The sequence below is a fragment of the Poecilia reticulata genome, chromosome 15 (genome assembly GCF_904066995.2).
Source record: "Poecilia reticulata chromosome 15, P_reticulata-male-v2, whole genome shotgun sequence".
NCBI classification, from domain to species: Eukaryota; Metazoa; Chordata; class Actinopteri; order Cyprinodontiformes; family Poeciliidae; genus Poecilia; species Poecilia reticulata.
The window spans coordinates 16,921,704-16,943,961 of NC_088844.1; the positions used below are offsets into that span (position 1 = coordinate 16,921,704).

Sequence of the window (22,258 nt, forward strand, 5' to 3'; positions counted from 1 at the left end):
CCATTTTGAAATGTTTGCTGTATGATCTTCATGGATTGCTGCATGTTTTAGAAAAAAAATGTCTTCAGACTTTATTAGGACAAATCAATCCTTGTCCTGTCAACTAAAGTTTACTAAAGTTCTCTAAAAAAAAAAACCCTAAAGCCTGGAACAGTTAGATTTATACTTCGACTGTGTTACACACAAGTGAACCATATTTAATAATTAGGTCACTTTTGAATACAACTAATAGAAGGTCAACAGCTGACACCAGCTTAGACGGCACAGTGAGGGTTCAGGAAATGCTTCAGAAGATCTTCTAGCATCAAAAATATGTAGTGATCTGATCATTTCAGATATTATTTATGAGAATAGAGCATAACTCACAAGTCAGTATGACTAAGGCCTCTACATGTGCAAAATGGTTTAGCAATCTGTCAGTAACCCACCAGGCATTGGTCTGATTTCTGCAGACAGTAGTCAGCAAAATCTAATTTCTCGGTGTGTTAATGACCTTATAAAGCTTTGTTTTTTTTTATATGTGGCCATCTTGGCGTATGTCTGTCCCAGAAATGTACCTGAACTGAACGGCTTGTTCTATTTTCTAAGCTTGTAGAACAGTACGTACCAAAATCTCAAAGTCAGTTTATAGATGTGTCCACTGCTTTTTAGAAAAATAATGGTTTGGAAAATGTAATTATAAGGCATTTTTAATGTTTTTTTTTCCCTTCATCTTCAATCAGTCTTTACTGAAATTATGACTTTTTCATTTTATTCCAAGCCCGTTTAATTTTATTTTACTCATCTTTGACTGGCAAAGGAAACGTTTATTTCAATCTAAATATGGATGCCGCTTTTTGTTCTGTAGTTTAGCAAAATTACAGTTCACATTGCAGACTCTCTTCATTCATCAAAAGTTCCACTCAGAGATGAATTTAGGTTTTTTTGTTTTTTTTCTTCAGATGCATTGTGGGCAAAAGTGCAATAGCTTATGGGTTACCTGCAGCTCTGAGTTCATCACCTGACATTATTTAATAGTCTAAAGTCTAGACTCAGTCTCACATTTTTGGAGTTTTTCTCTAAGTAGGGGATCATTCAAGATTACAATGTGTTAAATGTGAAAAACTGGTATTTGATTATGCTTATTTGGATTTTCCTGAGTATTAAGTTAAATAAAACATTGTGCTCTAGATCTGTATAGCTTAACCAAGCTTGGTACTGGTCTTCATGTATAGCAGTGGTTCCCAAACTACGACCCGCGGGCCGGATCCGGACCGCCTCCACATTTGGTCCGGCCCCCTGAACAATACCAGAGAGCATTCTGATTTACCGTATTTTTCGGACTATAAGCCGTTTATATGTGGATTTTTCTTCAACCACCAGGGGGCTCTTTAGCAGGAAATGAATCATTGGAAGTCAAAATTGGAAATAAAAGAAAGCACCCATTAAAACGGAACTAGGTTTTAATACGGAATTGAAATTTGAGAATGTTGTTGATCAGTTAAATAGCATTGAGGGGGAAAAGAAGATTTTTCGTTTTTTAAATAATACTGGGATCATTATGAAAATTTGAGGTATAAATATTAGGAACCAGTAGATGGCAGTAGTGCAACAATAATGGATGCAAGCTGCCGTTGAAATCTAAAAGAAGAAGACGACAATAAAGAAGGTGCCCATTTTCATTTAGCACATGCTAGTAGCAGACACGAAGGATCAGCACTTTTACTGTTACAGTTACCATTCGGAAACTACCATAATCAGTTCAGTTAAATCTAAACTTGGCAGATTTTTCTTTTTCAACCGTAATAAATGTGATATTCAATTGACCTGTTATGACTCAAATTTTGGGTGTCCGCCCCCCTCTGCTGCTGCTGCATCATTGTGGAAAACCTAGAGCGGGCTTATACGTGTATGTTTACTGGTTTAAAAAAAAAAAATAACTTAGTTTGAAAAATACGGACTATAATCCATCCTGGATTTTTTCTGTGGAGAACCCAGAGAGGGTTATTTGGTTATTTATTTCATTAATAGTGTTATTTCCTGATAAGCCTCTCTTATTTCAAATAAGCCTCTCTGTGAAGAACCCAGAGAGGCTTATTTGATTATGTTTTCTGGAAAACATATTTTTACATTCAGGCACTCCTGCAATCGTCACACTTTTTCTGTTACAAACTGACTCCGGCCCCCCACCAGAGAAGGGAAAAGTTATGTGGCCCTCACAGGAAAAAGTTTGGGGACCCCTGATGTATAGGCTCCAGCTGACTGAACACTGGGGCACAAGAGAAAGCCCCAAGGACTCGTCACGTGATCTCATGTTCTAAATTGTACTCATAATCCACTACGTGTCAAAAATAATTTAGGTGTATACATAGTATATGAATCCCACCTTTTTTTGTTGTTCAGAATATGCATACACAACAAAAATACAATCTGATTTGTAAGTTTTCACATGTTGAGCAGTCCACGTTTACAGTTTCCCTAATGAGGCATACCACTTAATCTTGCAGCATGGTGTACTCACGTTTAGATCAGCTGTCATCAGGCCACAGATTCTCTTTTTAAAATGTCATCTGTGGCCCCTTTGGTTGCCTTTTCCCACATATTCTCAGGGCCGCCTGCATCTTTCTTTGGTCTGGGCGGTTTTCTCAACTCATTACTTCACGACGGCCACACAAGTGTGTCCTCTGAGTGATGAGAGGGTAACCATGCTGTCCCCACACCAGCAAGCATGTTAGCAGCAGAAGTTACTTCAAGACACATTGTGGTTCCTCATAATTAAAAATAAAAAATGTGTATGCAAAGCATGTGGTGGGATAGCCCGTTTTGACATTTTAGTGCAACCCTGCCACCTTGTGGAGGAGATGAAAACCACATGCAAGTATAAGAGCAAAAACTCAGCAGATGGGACAAAGATGTTTATTAAATATAAAACTCTTATTTGCATTACAGAAAAATACAAAGTTTTTGGTAGATTAACAGAATCGCAGTGCTCTTGTTGTACATATTCATAACTTGAAATACAATTTAATAAAATAATTCTAAATAAAAGTGAAGAAAATAAAAGTACACAGAGCGAGAAACATTTAGAAGTCCAGATTGAAATATTTCTACAAATACAATTTAAAAATAACATGCTTTAATCAAGTGGTAGGCGTAAATAATTTAATGCACTGCAAGAATAGTATTTAAAATGTTGAACAGCAATTAGTTTAGAAACTAGCACGTTAAAAACAAGTGCAGTTTCAGTTTGTTTTAAGTCCTTTCGTCACAAGCTCCAACCACAAAGCAAAGAGTCTACAAGAAAAGCAGAAGTGCAGCATGTGACAAGGTTCTCACCAAATTGCTGTTAACCTACACCAGAAATAAACAGAAGGGGGGGAAAGAGTGTGAATATGAACCTAGACTTAAGTTTGTAAAGTGTTTAACAAAAAACAAGGAAAAATATATTTATAAATAGCTAAATAAATACTTTTCCTACGCAGTGCATAGTTCACTAGTGAATGTAGTGTGGGCTTTAGTTGTTGCCAAGTGGGTGAGCACATGCCAGCAAATGTGTAATTCACTTTCTAGTGTTGACACTTAAAGCCATCTCATTCTTCAGCTAAGGAAAATACTGCCATGGAGGCCAAAGGTCACAAACACTGCTTTTCAAAAGGTTCAGAAATTATATGCATTAATGTTTCTTATACCTGTTCGTCCCAGAGGCAGGAGACATGCATCCGACACTTTTTGTTTTGCATAGACCCAAAATAAATGTCGAAAAAATAACCTGCCAAACTAAAGATCTTACCTTTAAAAAGGTAAAGTTTTATCTTGCATCAAATTATTCACCTAGCTGAACTGAAGCACAGCCCACCTTGTGTCATGCAATCCAGTTGAACATAAAAAAAATTACAGGCTTTGAAACGTCAATACAAAAAAAAAAAAAAACAAAAAAAAAAAACACTTCTCAAACAGACTCCAATGAGGTATTACAGACTTTAAACAAGCGGAACTGTTTTCAGATAGGATGAGAAGGCCACGTTTTGACATTAATATGCTTTACAGGCATTATGAGGACACTCGGTCTAAAACACAACCATAATGAATTATTCACTTCACCCATCTGTCCAGCTGTTGTATTGTCTATCAGTCCAGTTATTTACTTACGCTGATATAATGATCATGACTAAGGCTGCATAATTCAGTTGCATAGGGGAAGTACAGACTTTTCAAGTAACTTCACCCTCAAGTCTTTGGTCAGTTGCTGATATAATGGCACAAACCCAACTCAAAATATCACCTGCACATTTATGTAAAATAAAGGCAAATGTGGAAAATGAGTTAAACTAGGCAGAGTTCTCAAACAGAGATTAATTAGCATTCTTAAAAAGCTCCTTGTTGTCCCCATAAGTGTATATTTCATAACCTGCATCATAGTCATGATTTTCCACCCCTTCAACAGTGGGCTGAGAAAATTTCACTTCCATCAACTGATCTAGAGTTTAGTGTCGCTTTCAGAGAGAAAAGCAAGTTTCAGCAGGGCTGCAAGTGTGACTGCGTGTTGCTCTCTGGGTCATTTTGTACTTTTGAGCAAAGTCAGCCATTTGGATCTTTGGGTAACAGAACCACCTTCACGTTCCAAGTCTCTACCTGCCTCTGAATTTTTTTTATAAAAAAATATTTTTAGTCCAGAGATCCTGATGTGGTCCATTCAAGCTTTGAAGGCGGATTTGGGAGCAACTCTGTTTCCCCACCAAGCACCGCCGAGGCAGAGCTTGAACCGAGCTCAAGGCTGCCAGGGTTTCCTGTCCTTGCCTTTCTGGTCAGGAAAGTGTTTATAGTGACATTTATCCCCGAAATGGCACCCGGTAGTTCTCCAAAAGTAACACTCATCTCCATTAACTGGGCCACGTCGCCGAGGACTGAGAATATGAAGAGAAAAGATACAGAGAAAAAGATCACAAGGAAGCACATCAACTACTTTGTCAACAGAGATGGAAAAATCCTTTGTCGACTTAGTGGAGAAGATAATGACAAGATGCGCAAGGGTTTGCTTGAGTATTTGGGTTGTTTGGACTTTGAATTTTGGGCTGTAATGTGAAAGATGTAGATGTCTTTTGGGATTTTATGTGATAAACCAACATAATGCACAATTGCAGAGTGGAACAACAAAGATTTGCACTCAATTCCAACTCCCTTGATTCAATTTCCCTTTGCTGCAAGTTTTTAGCATACCTTCTTCCAGCTCAACACATTGAAAGGATGACATTTTTTTCCAGTCTTCATAAAATAGGTCAAGCTTTGCTACAGATTTAGGTCTGGATTCTGACAAATGAATAACTTAAGTTTCATGACAACTTTGGTTGTATGTTTTGGGCTCGTCCTGCTGGAAGGTGAACCACCGTCCCGTTCTCTGAAGAATAACTGCCTGTAACATGTTTTCTCCCACTGATGAGTCTGTCTAACCCTAACCCATCTAACCTTCACCTCTGACAAGTTTCCTTTTCTCTTCTAAAAAAAAAAGTCCCCACTGCCTGGTATCAACATGACTATGTTTAGAAGTGACAGACTGTGTGCTTAGGGTGTTGTGCAGAGCTTTGTTTCATCATTCTTGTCCTGTGGTAATTGGGCCCCTCCCGCTGATTAAACCTCTCTTTGCTCTGTCTGTCATTCTAGGTAGCTGGCCATACCGTTTTTATTTTGATGGATGCTCTGTGAGCGCAGAATAAGGTTTTACAACTGAACCCAGCTTTATAGCTTTAAGAGTTATCTGTAAGCAGGTTGGCGTTTTCCTTGGTTTTGCACCAGTGAACAGGCCGTTTGTTCACTGATGCTTTCCAACAAACTTTTGCGTAAATGCAGTTGCTTTGTGGAAACATCAGCAGCGGACACAATGCAGCAAATTTCATTTAGGGAAAGGCAAAGTAAAAAAAGGGCAATACACACCACATGTATCAGATCTTTTTTTATCTTAAATCACCTACCATTTTTATTTCACTTCATTATCACATAGAAGGGCAACAAAATGCACTTGTGGTAGGAAAATGCAGAACAGTTAAAAGGATATGAAAACTTTCACAAACTGTTGTCTTAACAAAACAAGAAAAAAAAAAAGTTTAAAAGCATGTTTCTTACCCAGCTCCTGTCCCTGCTTGCTGTGTGACAGGGAAAAAAGTCCTAAGTGGAATGGGAAGGACCCTCTGAGTGCGGCGGTCAGGATACCTTACAACTAAACGCGTGTTTTCAATGTAGTACCCCTGCAGAAGCAAATGTTTGCATTCAGACTAAACAAAACTGCATCAAGAAAGGCATTACAAGTGTGAAAATAAATAACCACTGACGTTTAGTTTTTCCATAGCTCGGGCTGCCATGTCTGCGTTCCTAAAATTTACAAAGGCACAGAATCGCTCATGCAGCACACGGATGCTCTCTATGTCTCCATACCTGCAGTGTACAGACATCAGATTACCCACTGTGGTTAAAAGCTTGCCATCCTAAGTTCCTGTGCAAGACCAATTATACAGAACCCAGAAATTAAACCCATACATGAGAATGCATGGAATACTGTACCACATTAAATTCATACGTTTTAAAAAGGTCCCATAAGTGTTTTTCCGTTATTTCTGTTGTCACATTTCCCACCCAGAGAGAAGGACAAGGGCTTCTAAAATAACATGAAAGACAATATGATTTAATACATTATAATAACTGAATACACAGTTCAATCACAGGCCTAAAGTCTCATTTATCACAACATGTTAAATTAAAAAAAGGGGGGTTAAATGTAAAAAAAAAAAAAAAAAAAAAGATTCAAAAATAAAATGGCCAAAAACACTTCTTGAGCCATTGGGAACCCATAGTTTTAACAAAGGTCACCTACCCTGGTTGCACAACTGATGCATCATGGCCTCCAGCTGCAATGACACAAGAACATTATGTCATTGCTAAAATGCATATAAATGTAGCTGCAAGGCATACAGAACAGCATTTGTATAACTGTGATTTTTTTTTTTACCTCTTGGTGCATCTGAACAAGATGCCAAAACAGCCTGCACAGATGAAAATCTCTCCAGCAATGCAACACTTTGCATCTCTTCAAACCCAAACTCCTAATACAGAATGAAAAACATGCCATCATCAGGAAACAAGTCCAAAAGTCTCCCTATAAATTCCAATTACATCTAGCAAGAGAAAACTAGATGAAGTTACCATTAGCTGAAGGACTTTGCAGCTGAAGAGATCATTGACAGCCTCTTCACAGTTTTTGTCCAGTTTTAACACCTGCTCCATAGCCTTCTCTGCCTCACTGTACCGCTACAACACAAGCATACCAAGATTTGGCATAGAGATGCACTCACAGATTGGGATGTTTGTTGTGTATCTATTCATAACTATAACGTTCTGTGCCCACCTTCATGCCAATGAGAGCTCTGCCTTTTCGAAAGTATCCTTTGGCCCACTCTGGAGCCAGCTCAATGGAGCGTTCTGCATCCCCCAGTGCCTGAGGATACTGCTCCAAGCAATAATAGCAATACGAGCGGTTTCCAAAGAACCTGCATGAAAGAGATTTAAAAATTAAAGACGGAGGAAAAACCTGTATAATACACACCTTAATGCATGTAAACCCATGCACTAAATATATTTGCAAAATATTTTGCAAATGTATTCATGTGTGGAAGTGTGGTTTCCATTTATTTCCAGGCTACTTTAATTCAACACCCCTGAATAACAAGCTGAGCGACCAATTATCTTCAGAAGTCACCTAATTAATAAACAGAATTCACTCTTGATTAATTTAATTTCAACGCACATCCAGCTGTTCTGTGAAAGCCTCAGAGGTTTATTAGAATGAGGAACACAACAGACAGGTCATGTGCAAAGTTGTGGAAAAAATTTAAAGGAGGTTAATGTTATAAAACAATATCTTAGGCATTCAACATCTCACAGAGACTGTTCAATCCATATGCCTAACTGGAGCACCTCGTGGAACAAAGTGCTCCAGTCAGCGACAGAAACAAAGCTTTTCAGTCCACAGGCAACAATATGGTTCAAGTTCAAATCCAGACCCAGATTTAATTGTGGCAAGCCTTAAACTACTGTTCACGATCTGCATCCAGAGTAACGGAAATTGAGCTGCTTAACCAGGACAAATGGACTAAAGTAATTCTGTTTGGAAGCTGGTGGAGACACACCCCATGAGTTGTGCAAAAGTAATTGCAGCAAAATGTGGATATACACTGTACTGACCAAGAGAATAAAGCAAATGTTCGACACACTTCTTAGGTCTTCATCTTGAAAAAATAATTAGAGTTTGTGGTTGTAACATGACCAAATTCAAAGCAAAGTATGGATACATTTACAATGTATAGTCATACATAGCTGTCAGAAGATGTACCTGTAATCCTTTGGGTCACACTTTATGGCTTCCGTAAACATGCAGGCTGCTTGTGCATACTGCCCCTCCTGCACCAGCTTAATCCCTTTTTCTGTAAGACAAAGAATTGCAAATAACTTTCAATTAAGATACTGGCCTGTAGGCCTGACTGCTATAACACAGATGACGTTTGTAGAAAAGAATGTGTAATCAATAATCTTCTCAAAGCCTCTGTTGATGTTTAAATGAAAAATCAATTTAACTATTGCTTATGTGGCAAGATTCCACAAAAATCTTTCCTTACCCGTCAGCGACGCGCTTTTCTTGGTCATGTTGTCAGTTATGTTTGTCTACAAACAGAATAATAATACTTTCATCATGCCACATGCATGACAGTGGACAAACAGACAGGGGTATTATAATACAGTCCAGAGTCCAGTTGTTCCCTGTTAAATAAGACTTTGGACCAGCCAGATGAACACAATACCACGCCAGCATAAGTAAAGAGATTGTTGTTGTTTTGCACCAATTTATTATTTCATTTACCTCTTTTCTGGCCTCATTTTCCTTGTTTTCTTTGGACTTGCGACTAGATCCTTTGGGTTTGATATGGCTAGCAGCATTAGCGAAGAAGGCACTGCTCACATCCCACTCCGGCTCCTGTAAAACACAAAAAAACCAAACAGCTCTTAGATCACTCATCTTCTGGCTTAAAAAAAAAAAACTAAACATAATGCAAGTCTTCTGGGTTTATGACAACAATAATGGTATTAGACAATGTGCAATAACCTCATTCATGCTCAGCACCTCTTCAGTTGAGTTGGCTTTTGTTTTCTGCTTGAGTCCTGCAGGAGCCATAACTGGAGTTGCATTGTGCTTGTTAGGAGCAGCAGATTTAGTTTCCTTGTTCTCCTCTTTTGTGGCTCTTTGTTTTTCCTCTTCAGCAATGTCTGCTTCTGACTCGCTCTCATCCAGCTCAGACTCTGCTCCACCGTCCTCTTCTTCATCCTAATGTGTGAGATCATATATACAATCACATTCGAACTGCAAAAAGAAAACGTGGAATATTTTCATAAAGGAAACGCAAGGGCTACCTGTTCAGCGTTGTCATTTTGTTTGATCTGCTCTTGCTTCTTACGTTTCCGGCGGCGCTAAAACATTAAGAGTAATCCACGGCATCATTCATATGTAGCAAAACAAACTGGAGCAGAATCAATTTTTTAGGAGAGCATTTAATTGCTCACCTTCCTCTTTGCTCGCCGTCGCTCTGCTTTCTGTCTGACCTTATCCTCCTCGCTCAGATCATCCTCTTCATTTAATGCATTCTGGGCAAACACACACACAAATACACACAGTAGTTTAGCTCTGCACATTATAGCATAACTTTTGCTGTCAAAGCAGTTTTGGTCAGGATGACATACCTGTGATAAAGTGGCATCATGACACGGGTCAGAGGTTGCAGCAACACAGTCCATTGGCTCCTCCTGTTGCTGCACAGCAGGGCCTGTTAGGAAACAACACACAAGTCTCAGTGACTTGAATTCATTTGTAAATTGACTGTTTTGAGTTTTTGTTCCAATTTGTTTTTGACATGGAACTTCTGTGCTGCCATCTTGGCCATTCTTAATCTCAAAGATTAAATTTAAAAAAATGTAAGCAAATCATCATGTAATATCTTTAGTTTTCCCATCAATTTCCAAAAAAAAAAAAAAAAAGACTTTCCAGTAGATGAGCTTTCCACATCTACTGCTTACATAGATGAAGGTATGCTACAAGCTTTTTAAGAATTTTTAAGATTTGATGTCCTTCTTTAAGGTGATGCTAGAGGAAAGGTTCGGCTGGCTTGTTTTCTCCAGCTGTGTGGATCATAGAGTAGCAAAAGTGGCCCTCCCCCGCCTGTTGCTGCACTACTGACGAGTTGGCTAAAATAAGGTTACTACAGTTTTCTCTCACAAGAAAAATAAATTTGGCTTTTTTAAAATATTTCTGGTTTCAAAAAACAACACTCAGAGCCTAAAGAGTACCACTCTTCACTTTAATAAACCATGGTTTAAAACCACAATGAGCAACAACAGGCATGTCTGTTAGCTAGTCAGTTACAGACTGGTTACTACAGTCTTGTTCAGAGAAGGGAGATCCTTCTCTGAACGATTCTTAGGGGTCAGTCTGGATTTGTTGCCATTACGATTATGTGTCATTCTAGTGTACATTTGAGAACTGGACACTCTGTTTATACTTTATTAAAGAAATGGCTATATGCCAAACAGTTTACCAACACTAACCAATTTCACATCTGTAGCAACTTTTTCTTTTGGGTTTATTATGTTTTATTTATGGAGTTGCTTCTTGTTGCTAATGGTAACCAACTAAACTGGACACCTAAAATTTTACATTGTTATATTGGCAGGGTTAAAATATTTGTATATTTCTATCATGTACTTAAATTATGAGGTGCTGCATGCTTGTGTTTCTTTAAGGTTACTCTGCAGCACAAGTCCATGGACAATGGATATGGAATTCAGAATGGACTTTCAGCTATCTCTGTCTATTTCTTAAGTGTTTATTTACAAGAAAGTACAGTCGTTGATAAACCAGTCTAAATAATAATATTTTCCCAATTACACTTAGGCTAAATCCATACAAGCATTTAAAAAAAACTAGATTCAATAGGTGTTTAGTCTATAAAGTGACAATAAAGTTGATTAATGCTAAAATCACTATAATTGCATTATTATTTAAGCAGCAGTAAAAATAAATATTAATTTTCCATTTTAAGGAAAATATCTTGGATTATGTCACGTTTTATACTTTTTGGAGATACTCTGATCCCATGCTATTTTTACTCGGGGCTGTGAAACTCAGAATCTCATAATCCCATGGTTGGACTGCAGTTGAACAACCTACCCTGACAGCAAATAATGCAGCATTCCTGTACTATAAAATGAGAAACAGACAGTTGTGACCTTCAGGCTTAAAGGTTAATGCTAGACTTTTTCACCTTCAAATCACAGATTGTCCTCTTAATGCAAAGTACAGCTTAAGAAATCCTATGTTTCCAGATTTTGAATTACTTATCAAAATGCATGATTTGACAATCTACTCCTCCATAAGCATCCAAATAGATCTTGTATTAAAAGTTCTGCAGTAGTTCTGAATGCAGGATAAACATGCTCCTCCATCATATTCAGGTTTATCCGCTCTAAGTTTTAGTAAGAAATAAGAAATTTTTAAAAGTGTGGGTGGTGAAAAGGAGAATGGTTATTATTAAATGCTTTCTGAGAACCAGGAATACTCAACAATGCCGAACATAAAACTGCCCAATGAGTTTAAATCATGTTGTTTTTCTTTGGTCTTAAGCAAGAGGAACAGTTTAGCCATCACATACCACAAACAGTCGCTTCGAGGACTACCGTTTCTCTGAAACCTGGCTATATATGACCTACAGAGCAGACACTGGCTTTTTAAAGTAGGGGTCTATTGTTTGGGCACAGAGCAGATACAAGCTCTGCCATTTCTCCAAGCAGAGAACACGAAGACAAATCACAAGACAAAAAAAAAAAATGAAGCAAAAACAACTGGCCTTGAAGGAAACTTTGCGGTGTCAGATTTCTATTGGTTCAGCAAAGTGTTGTGGAGAATGACAAATCCATACTTGGTCTGTGACTCATGTTGTGACTCGTAAAGTGGGGATGGACAATTTTGTCTTTGAAACGCATCTATAAGGCACAAAAATGACGGGGAGCCTCTGGGCTTCCTGATTCTCTCACTGTTTATGTGTGTTCTGCTGGGCGCAGCAGCTCTCGTCAACAATGCAGAAAGAAATAAGGGAATCCTCATAAAGCCAGGTGAAGGAACCTAGACCTTTTTAACCCCTCTTGCATCTAAAAATTTAAGCATTTAAATAAAGAATACAGCACTTGGAATGCAACAGAAAACACAAACATGTAGTGAGCACAGGGAATAAAGTCAGCTGTTCATGTGTGCCACACTTCTCCAATGACAAAAGTCTCAAATGTCGCCGAATCTGACTTTCTGTTCAAGGATTACCTTGGTGGAATGCTCTCTGAACACTTAAATGATACAAGATTGGTGGACAAAGGCAACAAAAGATCCTCTGTTTCTTCTGTTCAGAGAAACGTCCCAAATCAGAGTGCGGTTGAAAGGTGAGCTCTTTCCACAGGAATGCAAAAATAACAGTATCTTGGGGAACTGGTGGGCTGGACAGAAAATAAGCTTCATTGCTAGCTTGCTGTTAGAAAAATGTCAATGGATTTTATAAGACTCACAGGTGCATTTCAGCTGCATTTTGCTACAACTAAGTACAGCTTGAAGGCATGACTGGTTTTAGTTAAGAGCTCTTGGGGGGGGGGGGGCGGGGGGGGGGAGGAAAATTGTGAAACACGAGCCAACTCAAATGTTTACTAGTTTGCAAATGAGCGAAAAAGCCTGAAATTTGATCACATAATCAATAACACCTGTGTCCTACAGGAGTGTTGAAGGAGCTATTTCTGGATGCTCAGCTGCCTCTAATGTCACTCTAACATACATGCATCCCATTGAACAAAACATGACATCATAATTGGGGGAGAGAAAAAAAAGAGGAAGATAGCTTAGGCCAATTTCAGAGACACACAACCTGTCTCGTCTTACATAAATACACCCACAAGGAAGAGTATGCCACCTATCTGAAGTATTGTTTTCATACCAACGCGAACAGGGAACTTAATCTGTTTATTTTGTCTTTTAATACAACATGTACCTCTCGCATCGGCATATTTAACATTCAAAGACCTTACCTGATGTATAAAACACTGTCTGAATCGGTCGTAGGTGAACGTAAAGAATTTTGACTCCCTAGAAGCGAGTTAACAAGATGTGGGGAAAGGGAGGAACTGGCAACATGGAAACTTTTCATTGTTACACGAATTCCATTTAAGTCGCTCGACAGAGACCAGAGAGGCACACAATAACAAACGCAAACCAGTCTAACGTTCCGCATGCTAAACGAGTTCCGAAGTTCGTTCATCGCATTACTATTGTCGGGCTCTAAACTTGTGGCCAGTTCATGAAAGTTTTCAAAAGAGGGACGTTTTCTTACCGCTTCCGAGTCCCAACAGCCGGCATATATCTCTGGTGAATTTCATGAGCGCAACCATCCAGCATTATCCTCTAAAATAAACCTCCCAAAATGTTTTAACTACGGTTTAAGTCGGCGTGGAGACCTTTTTCACACATTGGGAAAATCGCTATCTGCGGGAATCTTCGGTGGTTTAATCCGCTTCCTGAGCGTCAAAACGCCCGACGCTGGGTCCACCCTGAGCAGCGTCTTAAAGGCACAGGACACAGACACCTGCTGGACGGGGAACAGGATGGTTTTTGATTCTCACGTTTACTAGTATGCGTGTTTTTCTCAAAATTAAGTTATTATGCGGATATATTAATCGTGCATAACAATTATTTAAAAAAAATTTTTTTTTAAAAGCAAAAATAATACAGAGATCGTCAACCTTCACTGGATAAATGTTCCCACGCCTGACTCTGGATTGTTACCTTGTGACTGGAAATGTTTCATTTACTGCAGCTCAAATCATTGTTAATCTGATGTTCATATAAATATGACATTTCATTTTTCTGAATGCGTAGACTTCCCTAAGTAGGCGTTTACAATTGGCTTCCCTGAATAAACTTTTACAATATGTATATTTCAAAAGGGTTTATAGTATTTATTTTTTTCCCCAAGTAAACTAGAGGTTTTCTGTGGGGGATTACTGCACTAAGAATTGTACCAACTGGTTAAACAATGATGTAGAGCTACACAACAAAACAAAAACATGCAGCTGCAGACTATTGTTAAATTACTGACTGCAGACTGAATGCTGACAGTTGTTAGTGTTGCATCAAGAATGACCTTGGTTTGAATCCCAACCTAGGGTCTTTTTGCATGGAGTTTGCATGTTCTGCCCCTGTATGTGTACGTTTTCTCTGGGAACTCTTGGCTTCCTCCTGCAGTACATAAATATGTAAATATCCATGTTAGGTTAACTGGTCTCTCTAAACTGCCCTTAGGTAAAAGTGTGTGAATGTGTGGTTGTTTGTCCTGTGATTGACTGGTGGCCTGTCCATGTATCTGCCGCTAGTCCAAACGACGTTGCTGAAGTTATGGCCCTGCATATGATGCTGCACATATAACAGGATACAGACAACAGACAGATGGGAGATGTTTACTTTGTTTTGTAAACAGCTTTGCTTGAATTTATTTAAACATTTTCAAACCTAAAAATTTCACTGTACATCATTTTCATGATTGCAAACATCTGAGATAAGTGTTAAAGATCACCTTAAAATGTCACTTTTGAGGAACGTGCAAGCTTTTGTACTGCTCATCTTTAACTGATACTTGTGTAAAAACATATTTCCACTTGATTAATCTGATACATATTAACTACTTTTCCAAATCAAAATCTGTTTCTCTTTTATGATCAAGTGATTTCAAAGTTGTAGTAGTCTAAAAAGATAACTGCAAAACCTGTCCCACAGACCATTTCATTGCCACCTTCATTACATGTCTGTAGGATCAAATTTGACTTCTTTCATACATGGTTGCAGAAAATAACTCCAAAATAAAGACATGTAATCAAATGTATTCCTTTAAATAAGTATCCATACCCCTTAAATGGTATGGGTACTATCCAGGTATAGCTGGAGACCAGCAGGACTTGGCTTCTGTGAACTGACAGGTTAGGAAAAGGGATCAACAATCAGAGAAGTGGTCAAGATTACCATGGTAACCCTGGAGGAGCAGCAAAGACTACTTGTTCAGGTGGGAGAACCTGTTGACAAAAAAACCCTATTGGTCAAGTTCCCCACAAATCTGATCGTTGTGGAAGAATGGCAAGAAAAAAGCTACAGCAAGTAGCTGTAGTTTGTCACAACCAGTGGCGCAAAAAGTGGGTATGCAGCGTATGCAACGCATAGGGGCGCAGCACAAGAGAAGTGCCCCCTCCAAAACCCCGTCTGGAGGGGGCAACGCGCTGATGATGTTTTCCCATACACTTCTAACCTAACATCCTCCTGAACACATGGGGGTGGTAGCATCATGCTGAGAGGCTACTTCTCTTCAGCAAAGACATGGAAGTAGGTCAAAGTTGATTGACAGATGCATGGAGCTCATACAGGGCAATGCTTGACTCTTGCTTCACAATCATGTGCTACTTCGTATTGATACGTCATTAACTATTCAAGTAAATACATTGAAGTCTGTGAGTGGAACATCACAGAATGTGACATTCAAGGAGTATGTGAGTACTTATGCAAGAATGGAGTGTGGGTTGCAATTTTAAATTTTGAACTTTAAAAAGTTTTTTTTTTTTTTTTTATGAATGTAGATGTGCAGTATTGAAGATTTTAGTGTATGCTTTTGCAATAATGCTGTCACAATTCTCAGCGACGCTTCAAATCAGATATAACAGTGAGCGCCGCATTCCAGCCTGGAGAACCCATCACACCGCCACCTGTGAATCATCAAACACATGAAAATCACACACTGTTTACTCAATGAGCAGACAAACAAAGCAGCAATGAAAATGTTACTTCAAACTCAAAGGTTCATTGAATATTCATCAACAGTAAGCACATAAAACAATTAAAATGCCCATTACTTTGCTATAAGGAAAAAAAAAAGATTCTGTAAATGCAGTTTATTATCCAGTTAAAATGAAACGGCAAACCTGGATGACAGCCACTGCCACACAGATAGAGTCCTTTAATTGGTGAGCGATAGTCTGAAAGTGAGGGCAAAGGTCGCGCTAGGTAGAGCTGGTCCAGAGACATTGATCCATGAAAGATATTCTGTGAAAACAAGCTCATATTGTATGCTTTTGCATCGGAGTTTTACATAACCATGCACACACTTTTGTTTGATGGACACCACATTAAAACAGAAAAGCACACATGTACAATGACGAAACAAAGCTCTGTGATGTTAAAGAAAAAAAAGGCTCAGCTGAACTTTGATTCTCAATTATAAGTTTGTGTAAAAGTGCCTATAACCTTTAACCGCTTACACAACAGGCCCAATGAAGGACTCAAATTACTTCCCCCTTCAGTGAAGAGCTGATTGTGTCAAGCAAACGGGCTCTATGTCAACATTCAAATGGCTTCCCATCTATAATGTGTGCAGTGTACTGTTTGTACCCCGCCAGTGAGTCCAAAGATCTTCTCCAGGTCAGGGGGAGACAGGATTTCTCTGCCCACAACGGAGGTTTTAAACCCAGGGGCGTATTGTTCCACCCAGTCAAAAACTACAAAAGCAGACAAAGACAGACTTGTTTTTTTTTTATTTTACTGATACAGGCTTATCAATACAGTTCTAAAGATAACCAATATTATTTTAAACACATTTTTCATTTTAGGAAGAAGAGGCTCCTAAAAAGAAAACATAGTCTGCAGCCATGTCGTCATCACCTTTTACATAGAGAAGAAAATAAGTTAAAAGGAAGACATGTTTTTAGTATAAGTATAATTTGTGTTTCTAACCAGTGTCTCCAAAGTCCTCTCTGTCCTGCTGGGTCCACTCCCTGCCTTTGATGTGGTATGGGGTAAACTGAGTGAACAATGACACAACATGGCAGCCAGGGGGCGCTAGAGTGGGGTCCAAAACAGATGGGATAGTCATCTCCAGCATAGGTCTACAGGCAAAGAGAACATAATTTGGTCCAGGGTGGGAATTTTGTTTTAAGCAACAAGCAGTGAACATAGGAGATATCTTTAATATTTTATGTGGTAAACAGATTGTTTTTAATAACCGACATAAAAAGCGGTTCGTAAACATACTGACATTTTTAACTTATGCAAAGAGTCAGATAATAATCAGATCTGATGATAATATGTTTGTCTATATTTGTATCACATCTATGTGATGCATATAAAATATATGTCACTGAAAAAAGGTCCTTTAAAATGACTTGATGCACAAATAAACTTATTGGTCACCTTTAGTATTTTGCTCTGATAATCTTGAAATATAAAATTGTCAGAGGCAGAAGGGTTGATGACATATCTTTCAGCCATATCAACTTAAAACTAATTTATACAGTAAAAGTATTTTTCCAGGTTTTTTTCCACTCGTCCACATGATTGAGTGTGAAACAAAGGAATGAGGAATAAAGTCAAACCTCGCTGAGGGACGTCCATTGATGGCATCTTTATATGCAGCCTCAAGTATGTCCACATTTTCACAGTTCAGGTGTACTGAGCACTGATGATGAGGTCCAGGCTTATCGTCTGGTGTGGGTGATGCCAGGAAGTTTGGTAATTTGTCCAATGCCACTACAAAAGCAGACGACAACAAAGAAAAGTAAACAAAAACAACAATCTGAGTTTTTTCCCACTTTTTCGGAAAGAGATGAGGTCTGGCACCTCGGGGGGAGATTAATCGCTATACTGACAGCTATAAGACTGAGGTATGCTTCTAAATCAAATCAATCACAGTCAAATGGTAGTGATATTCTAAGAAAGTAAAAGCAACAGTCATTCCACTATCTTTGCCATAAAAGATAGTGGAAAGACTGAACCAAAGGTTTTGCTGCGGTTCAAAGCAAAAGCAAAAACTTTGGAACTTTTCAACTTTGAACCCTGCGACAGACTGGCGACCTGTCCAGGGTGTACCCTGCCTCTCGCCCGGAACGTTAGCTGGAGATGGGCACCAGCACCTCCCGACCCCATTAAGGGAGAAGGGTGTAAAGAAAATGGATGGATGGATGGAACTTTGAACCAAAGTTTCTCGACCAAACTAAAAATGGGTTTTTGTTGAGAATTCAATACCTTTTCCACTCAACCTTTAAATTGTGTGTATTGTATTTGCAAGGGATGTTGGTTGATGTTTTCTCTCCACATTAAAATAAAGTTAAGAAAAAATACGCTAGCAGTTTATTAGTCTGTCCATCTAACATCTTTATTACACATTTTCACAGAGTTCAGTGATCACTGCAACTCCCTACGGAATGCATAAACTGTCATCTAATTCACAAACCACATACAAGTGAAAGAGGCCTTACAGGACTTTAGAAGGTCAAAAGCCGTCCATACAGAGCCTTGTCCACACCTCGTAGACAATCCCCTTTGAATTCTGCCTTACTTCACTACAGGATAGATTTAATACAAACTTTAACAAAAAGACTTCACCAGAAGCAGAAAAGACTCACCGTTAATCTTTGTAACAGGTGAAGTGTAGTCTACCTGGTCTACAGCTCTGATGAACTCTTCAGAAAGAGCACCCTACGGAGAGAGCAGACGCATCAGCTGCACATTGCCTTCTGCTCTGCTAACATGAGATGGGGATTCACAGTATTACCTTTGGTGTCAGGTACTTGAAGGTAGCATAGGGGGTGGCGTTTGACAGAACCACATTACTGTGAATCTCGGCACCATCTTTTAGCACTACTCCTTTAGTTGCGCCATCTGAACCGACAAGAATCTGTTCGACATTCTACCCGAGATGCGGAGAAAACACAAATCGACCAGGTTATGTAAAAATACACAGGAAAATAATATATCAGACGATCACCTTACCTTCTCTGTAAAAACGTCTACTCCGTAAGACTGAGCGGATCTTGCTATAGCCTGAGACAAACCTCCCATTCCTCCCTCCACATAACCCCACGCTCCTTTCTCCTTTTCCAGCTCTCCCATTACATGGTGCAAGAGCACATACCTTCGTGGCAAGACAAATGCATAATAGATTTTGGAGAGATCTGCATTTAATTCTGCTCAGCTGCATTTGTTATGGTGAAAAAGAAATTCCTCTCACCCGCTACCGGGGTTGCTAGGACTGGTCATGGCTCCTATCACACCATCAGTAGCTAATGTTGCAATCAGTGGCTCTGAATCAAACCACCGAGTGAGAATCTTTGACAGAAAACAGGAGTGTCGTTAGAAACACACACAGAGAGCAGAGTATGTGGTTTATTTATTTTTTCTAAGATATAACAAACCTTCATGATAGGTGCAGTTATAATTTCATAAAATTCTGGAATATTCCCTCCAAGTTTCAGACCTTTCAATTTACAATAAAAAAAAAATGTGATTTAGGTAATGGACTATACAAAGAGATCATTCTGAACGTCTGCCTTGGGACACGAACCTAATTTGGCAATAGGCGTCAGCGTCTTAGTTGCAGCCAGCCTCTTCCTCAGTGATCCAGCTGTAACTCCTCTGATATCTACAGGTGGAGAATCCAGCAGAGGGTGGATAGCACTAGCTAACTTTTCAAGATGTGCAACAAAGTCTGGATAAGCCTAAGGACATTTTAGAGAATCGGTAAAGATGTGGGTGAGGAGAGGAAAGGAAAGCAAAGTGTAAGGAGACATTAAATGCAACAAAAGCAAAGCACAGAATCATTTATTACGGTTTTTATTATGCTTAAGACACCTTAGCATCCTTCTGTGAAAACTTGCCGATCTCATTTAGGTTTTTGGCCAGATTTGACCCGAGGGTGAGGGACCGTGGTGCAGCCCCCTTCATCCCCTCCTCCAACATGGGGGTGAAAGAATGGGGGTCTCTCATGTATACCTTCAATCCATGTTTCTCAATACAAATAAGACACAAAAACAAAGCACAAAATATAAAAACAAACAAGGATATTCATTTTAAGATTAGATATTAGAAACATAAAATACATTGAAATTTAAATTCTGGTCATTGTAACTGACCTAAACAGGAGGGAACATAGTCTGATTTAATGTCAGACTAAACAGTAAGAATTTTTAAAAATCTTTTTACAGTTTATGTAAATATCCGCTTCAGACTGTACATAAAGTGTTTTAAAGTGATTTTGGTGTTTATACCTTAAGCTCAAGGTCTCTGCATATGTGAGGTCGTAACAAACTGAGCAAATATGAGCATCTGGAGAAGTGGAAACCTGCAGAAAAGAGTTTTGTTTTTGTTTGCTTTTTTCTCTAAATTGAATGAAACCAGTGTATTTGAGCAGCTAAAAACAGGTGAAAGCAAAATAGGTGATTCATATCTTCTACTTTTGAGTGCTATTTCATGAATGCATTTCACATTTGGCACAAAAAAGACAAACATGCAACACAAATAAATGTCAAATAAGTTTAGAAAAAATAAACAAATAAAGTCTCTGATACTCAGACTTTCCTGGGGAAAATCCCTGAGAACCATACAGCACTTACTATATGATATGGTTGACCATATAGTTAATGATTGTCTTGTATTCATTTATTTCATATGGTTTGGTTACAGTGTTGTTACACATTCTTAATCTCGATAATTTAACCTGAATAGTTAAGAGATAACTACCGTATATCTCTTTCATGATAATAGCCATAACGCTATATCATGAAAGATAACATTAAAATAACTGTTGTCATAGGCTTATTACTGAGGTCCCTTAGCTCATAAAGTTGTTAGGTAGCTCTGCAACAGGTTTGGATAATAACATCTTGCTTTGCCAGGAGTCATAATCTGTTGTGTGTTTTAGATAAATCACTTTTCTGTGACCCAGTGAACCAATATTTTTCCCAGTGTATTCATCCTACCTGGAAAGATCTCCTCTGTGACAGCTGCCCCTCCCAGCACATGTCTGCGCTCCAGCACGGCTGTCTTCACCCCTCCCTTCTGAAGATAGGCGGCCTACACACACACACACACACACACACACACACACACACACACACACACACACACACACACACACACACACACACACACACACACACACACACTCAATCACATTTACCCTCTTGTCGGATGGTATAGGTGTGCAGACTGAACAGCAGGTGTTGGGAAACAAATGCGTGAACTCACTGCCACCAGCCCATTGTGTCCTGCAAAGAAGACATATTTTGTACATGAATAGCTTTTCATTTTTGTTGTGCATCTTGTGGCTGAGTTGTGCAAGTTTGCAAAACTAATATTAAACACCACTGAATTAAAGAAAAGCCAACTGACAACTTCTGGAAGATTAAGGCTTTTTTTTCACCACAAGCAAGAATCTTGGCACCAAAAATTTTGTTTTCAAAAGCCTTTTTCAATGTTTCTCACCTCCTCCGATGACCAGCGCGTCATAGCAGGGTTTTAAAGCAGTGTGATTCGATCTGGATCCCATCAGTATCCACAGCAGATTCTTAGCCCGAGTTCCTCGATCCGTCCACACCGCTGCAGCCATGGCAGGATCTTCACTTATCTAACGTCGGTCCCGCCTTCTTTCCCGAACTGTGCTCAGCATCCGATCTCAAAATCAGACCCTGTTAAGTTGGTCGGTCCACAGACAAAGTTGGCGTTTCCAAAGGAAGGCGTTTCTGAAGCGCAACACCCGATTGGACAAGCAGTAAAACAAGGCATTTTTTTGAGGATCTGATTGGATGAGATTAACTTCCGTCATTGAAGTTTTTCTTTTTTTTAATATCGCTGACTTTCTTCTCTGGCATCGGACTTTCCGTTATCTTTCTAGTTTCACGCGCTTGCTGTATTAAATCCGAGTCTCAAAAGCCTTGAGGACCTAGATATAATAAAGGCAGGGAGATTGTATTAACAGGTGGTAGATATTAGCGGTTTCTCCATAACTTTTCCTCCCGTTTCTCTCACCGTTTACATTTCAAAATAAGAGCACCAACATAAATCACTTAAACTAACGGTAGTGATTTTTTAAGTAGTGAGGACTAAATGTTGACACTGGGCCATTACACAAAAACTAAATCTGTTTTTGTTATTGAAATTACGTAAACCCGAGTAGGGTTGAAATTGCACAATATGGTGCAGAAGGTAGCACTAATGCCTTCCAGCAGCAGAGTTCAAATCCCTGCTTGGGGAGTTTGCATGAGTACTCTCCTGGTACTCTAGCTCACTCCCACAGTCCAAAAGTCCTTAAAGGTTAACTGGTCTCCCTAAATGCTCCTTAGGTGTGCA

The 22,258-nt window shown here is 39.0% G+C and overlaps 2 protein-coding genes across 5 annotated transcripts; both read right to left on the reverse strand.

Annotated features, from left to right (window-relative positions):
• Positions 1–2,879: 2,879 nt before the first annotated feature.
• LOC103476901 (uncharacterized) lies at positions 2,880–14,504 on the reverse strand. 4 transcript variants are annotated; one of them, XM_008429631.3, is made up of 16 exons: positions 14,244–14,504; positions 9,757–9,839; positions 9,580–9,660; positions 9,430–9,486; positions 9,143–9,343; positions 8,882–8,995; positions 8,640–8,685; positions 8,357–8,447; positions 7,373–7,514; positions 7,171–7,275; positions 6,977–7,070; positions 6,842–6,875; positions 6,548–6,625; positions 6,303–6,405; positions 6,097–6,218; positions 2,880–4,883 (listed from the first exon to the last, which is right to left on the reverse strand). In XM_008429631.3, exons 1-16 carry the CDS (start codon positions 14,365–14,367, stop codon positions 4,748–4,750), a joined length of 1,611 nt encoding a protein of 536 aa, XP_008427853.1. In that variant the 5' UTR covers positions 14,368–14,504; the 3' UTR covers positions 2,880–4,747. The 4 variants fall into 4 exon arrangements, with proteins under 4 accessions (XP_008427853.1, XP_017164673.2, XP_017164674.2 ...); XM_017309184.2 differs by having other exon boundaries at positions 9,125–9,343; XM_017309185.2 differs by lacking the exon at positions 14,244–14,504 and adding an exon at positions 13,434–13,698 and having other exon boundaries at positions 9,125–9,343.
• Positions 14,505–14,540: 36 nt separating this feature from the next.
• On the reverse strand, positions 14,541–22,005 carry pyroxd2 (pyridine nucleotide-disulphide oxidoreductase domain 2). The gene is made up of 16 exons (XM_008429634.3): positions 21,395–22,005; positions 21,158–21,177; positions 20,890–20,983; positions 20,179–20,252; positions 19,763–19,918; positions 19,476–19,629; positions 19,327–19,388; positions 19,143–19,240; positions 18,905–19,046; positions 18,687–18,821; positions 18,538–18,610; positions 17,509–17,662; positions 16,871–17,022; positions 16,529–16,635; positions 16,063–16,183; positions 14,541–15,846 (listed from the first exon to the last, which is right to left on the reverse strand). Exons 1-16 carry the CDS (start codon positions 21,516–21,518, stop codon positions 15,776–15,778), a joined length of 1,737 nt encoding a protein of 578 aa, XP_008427856.1. The 5' UTR covers positions 21,519–22,005; the 3' UTR covers positions 14,541–15,775.
• Between the last annotated feature and the right edge of the window lie 253 nt (positions 22,006–22,258).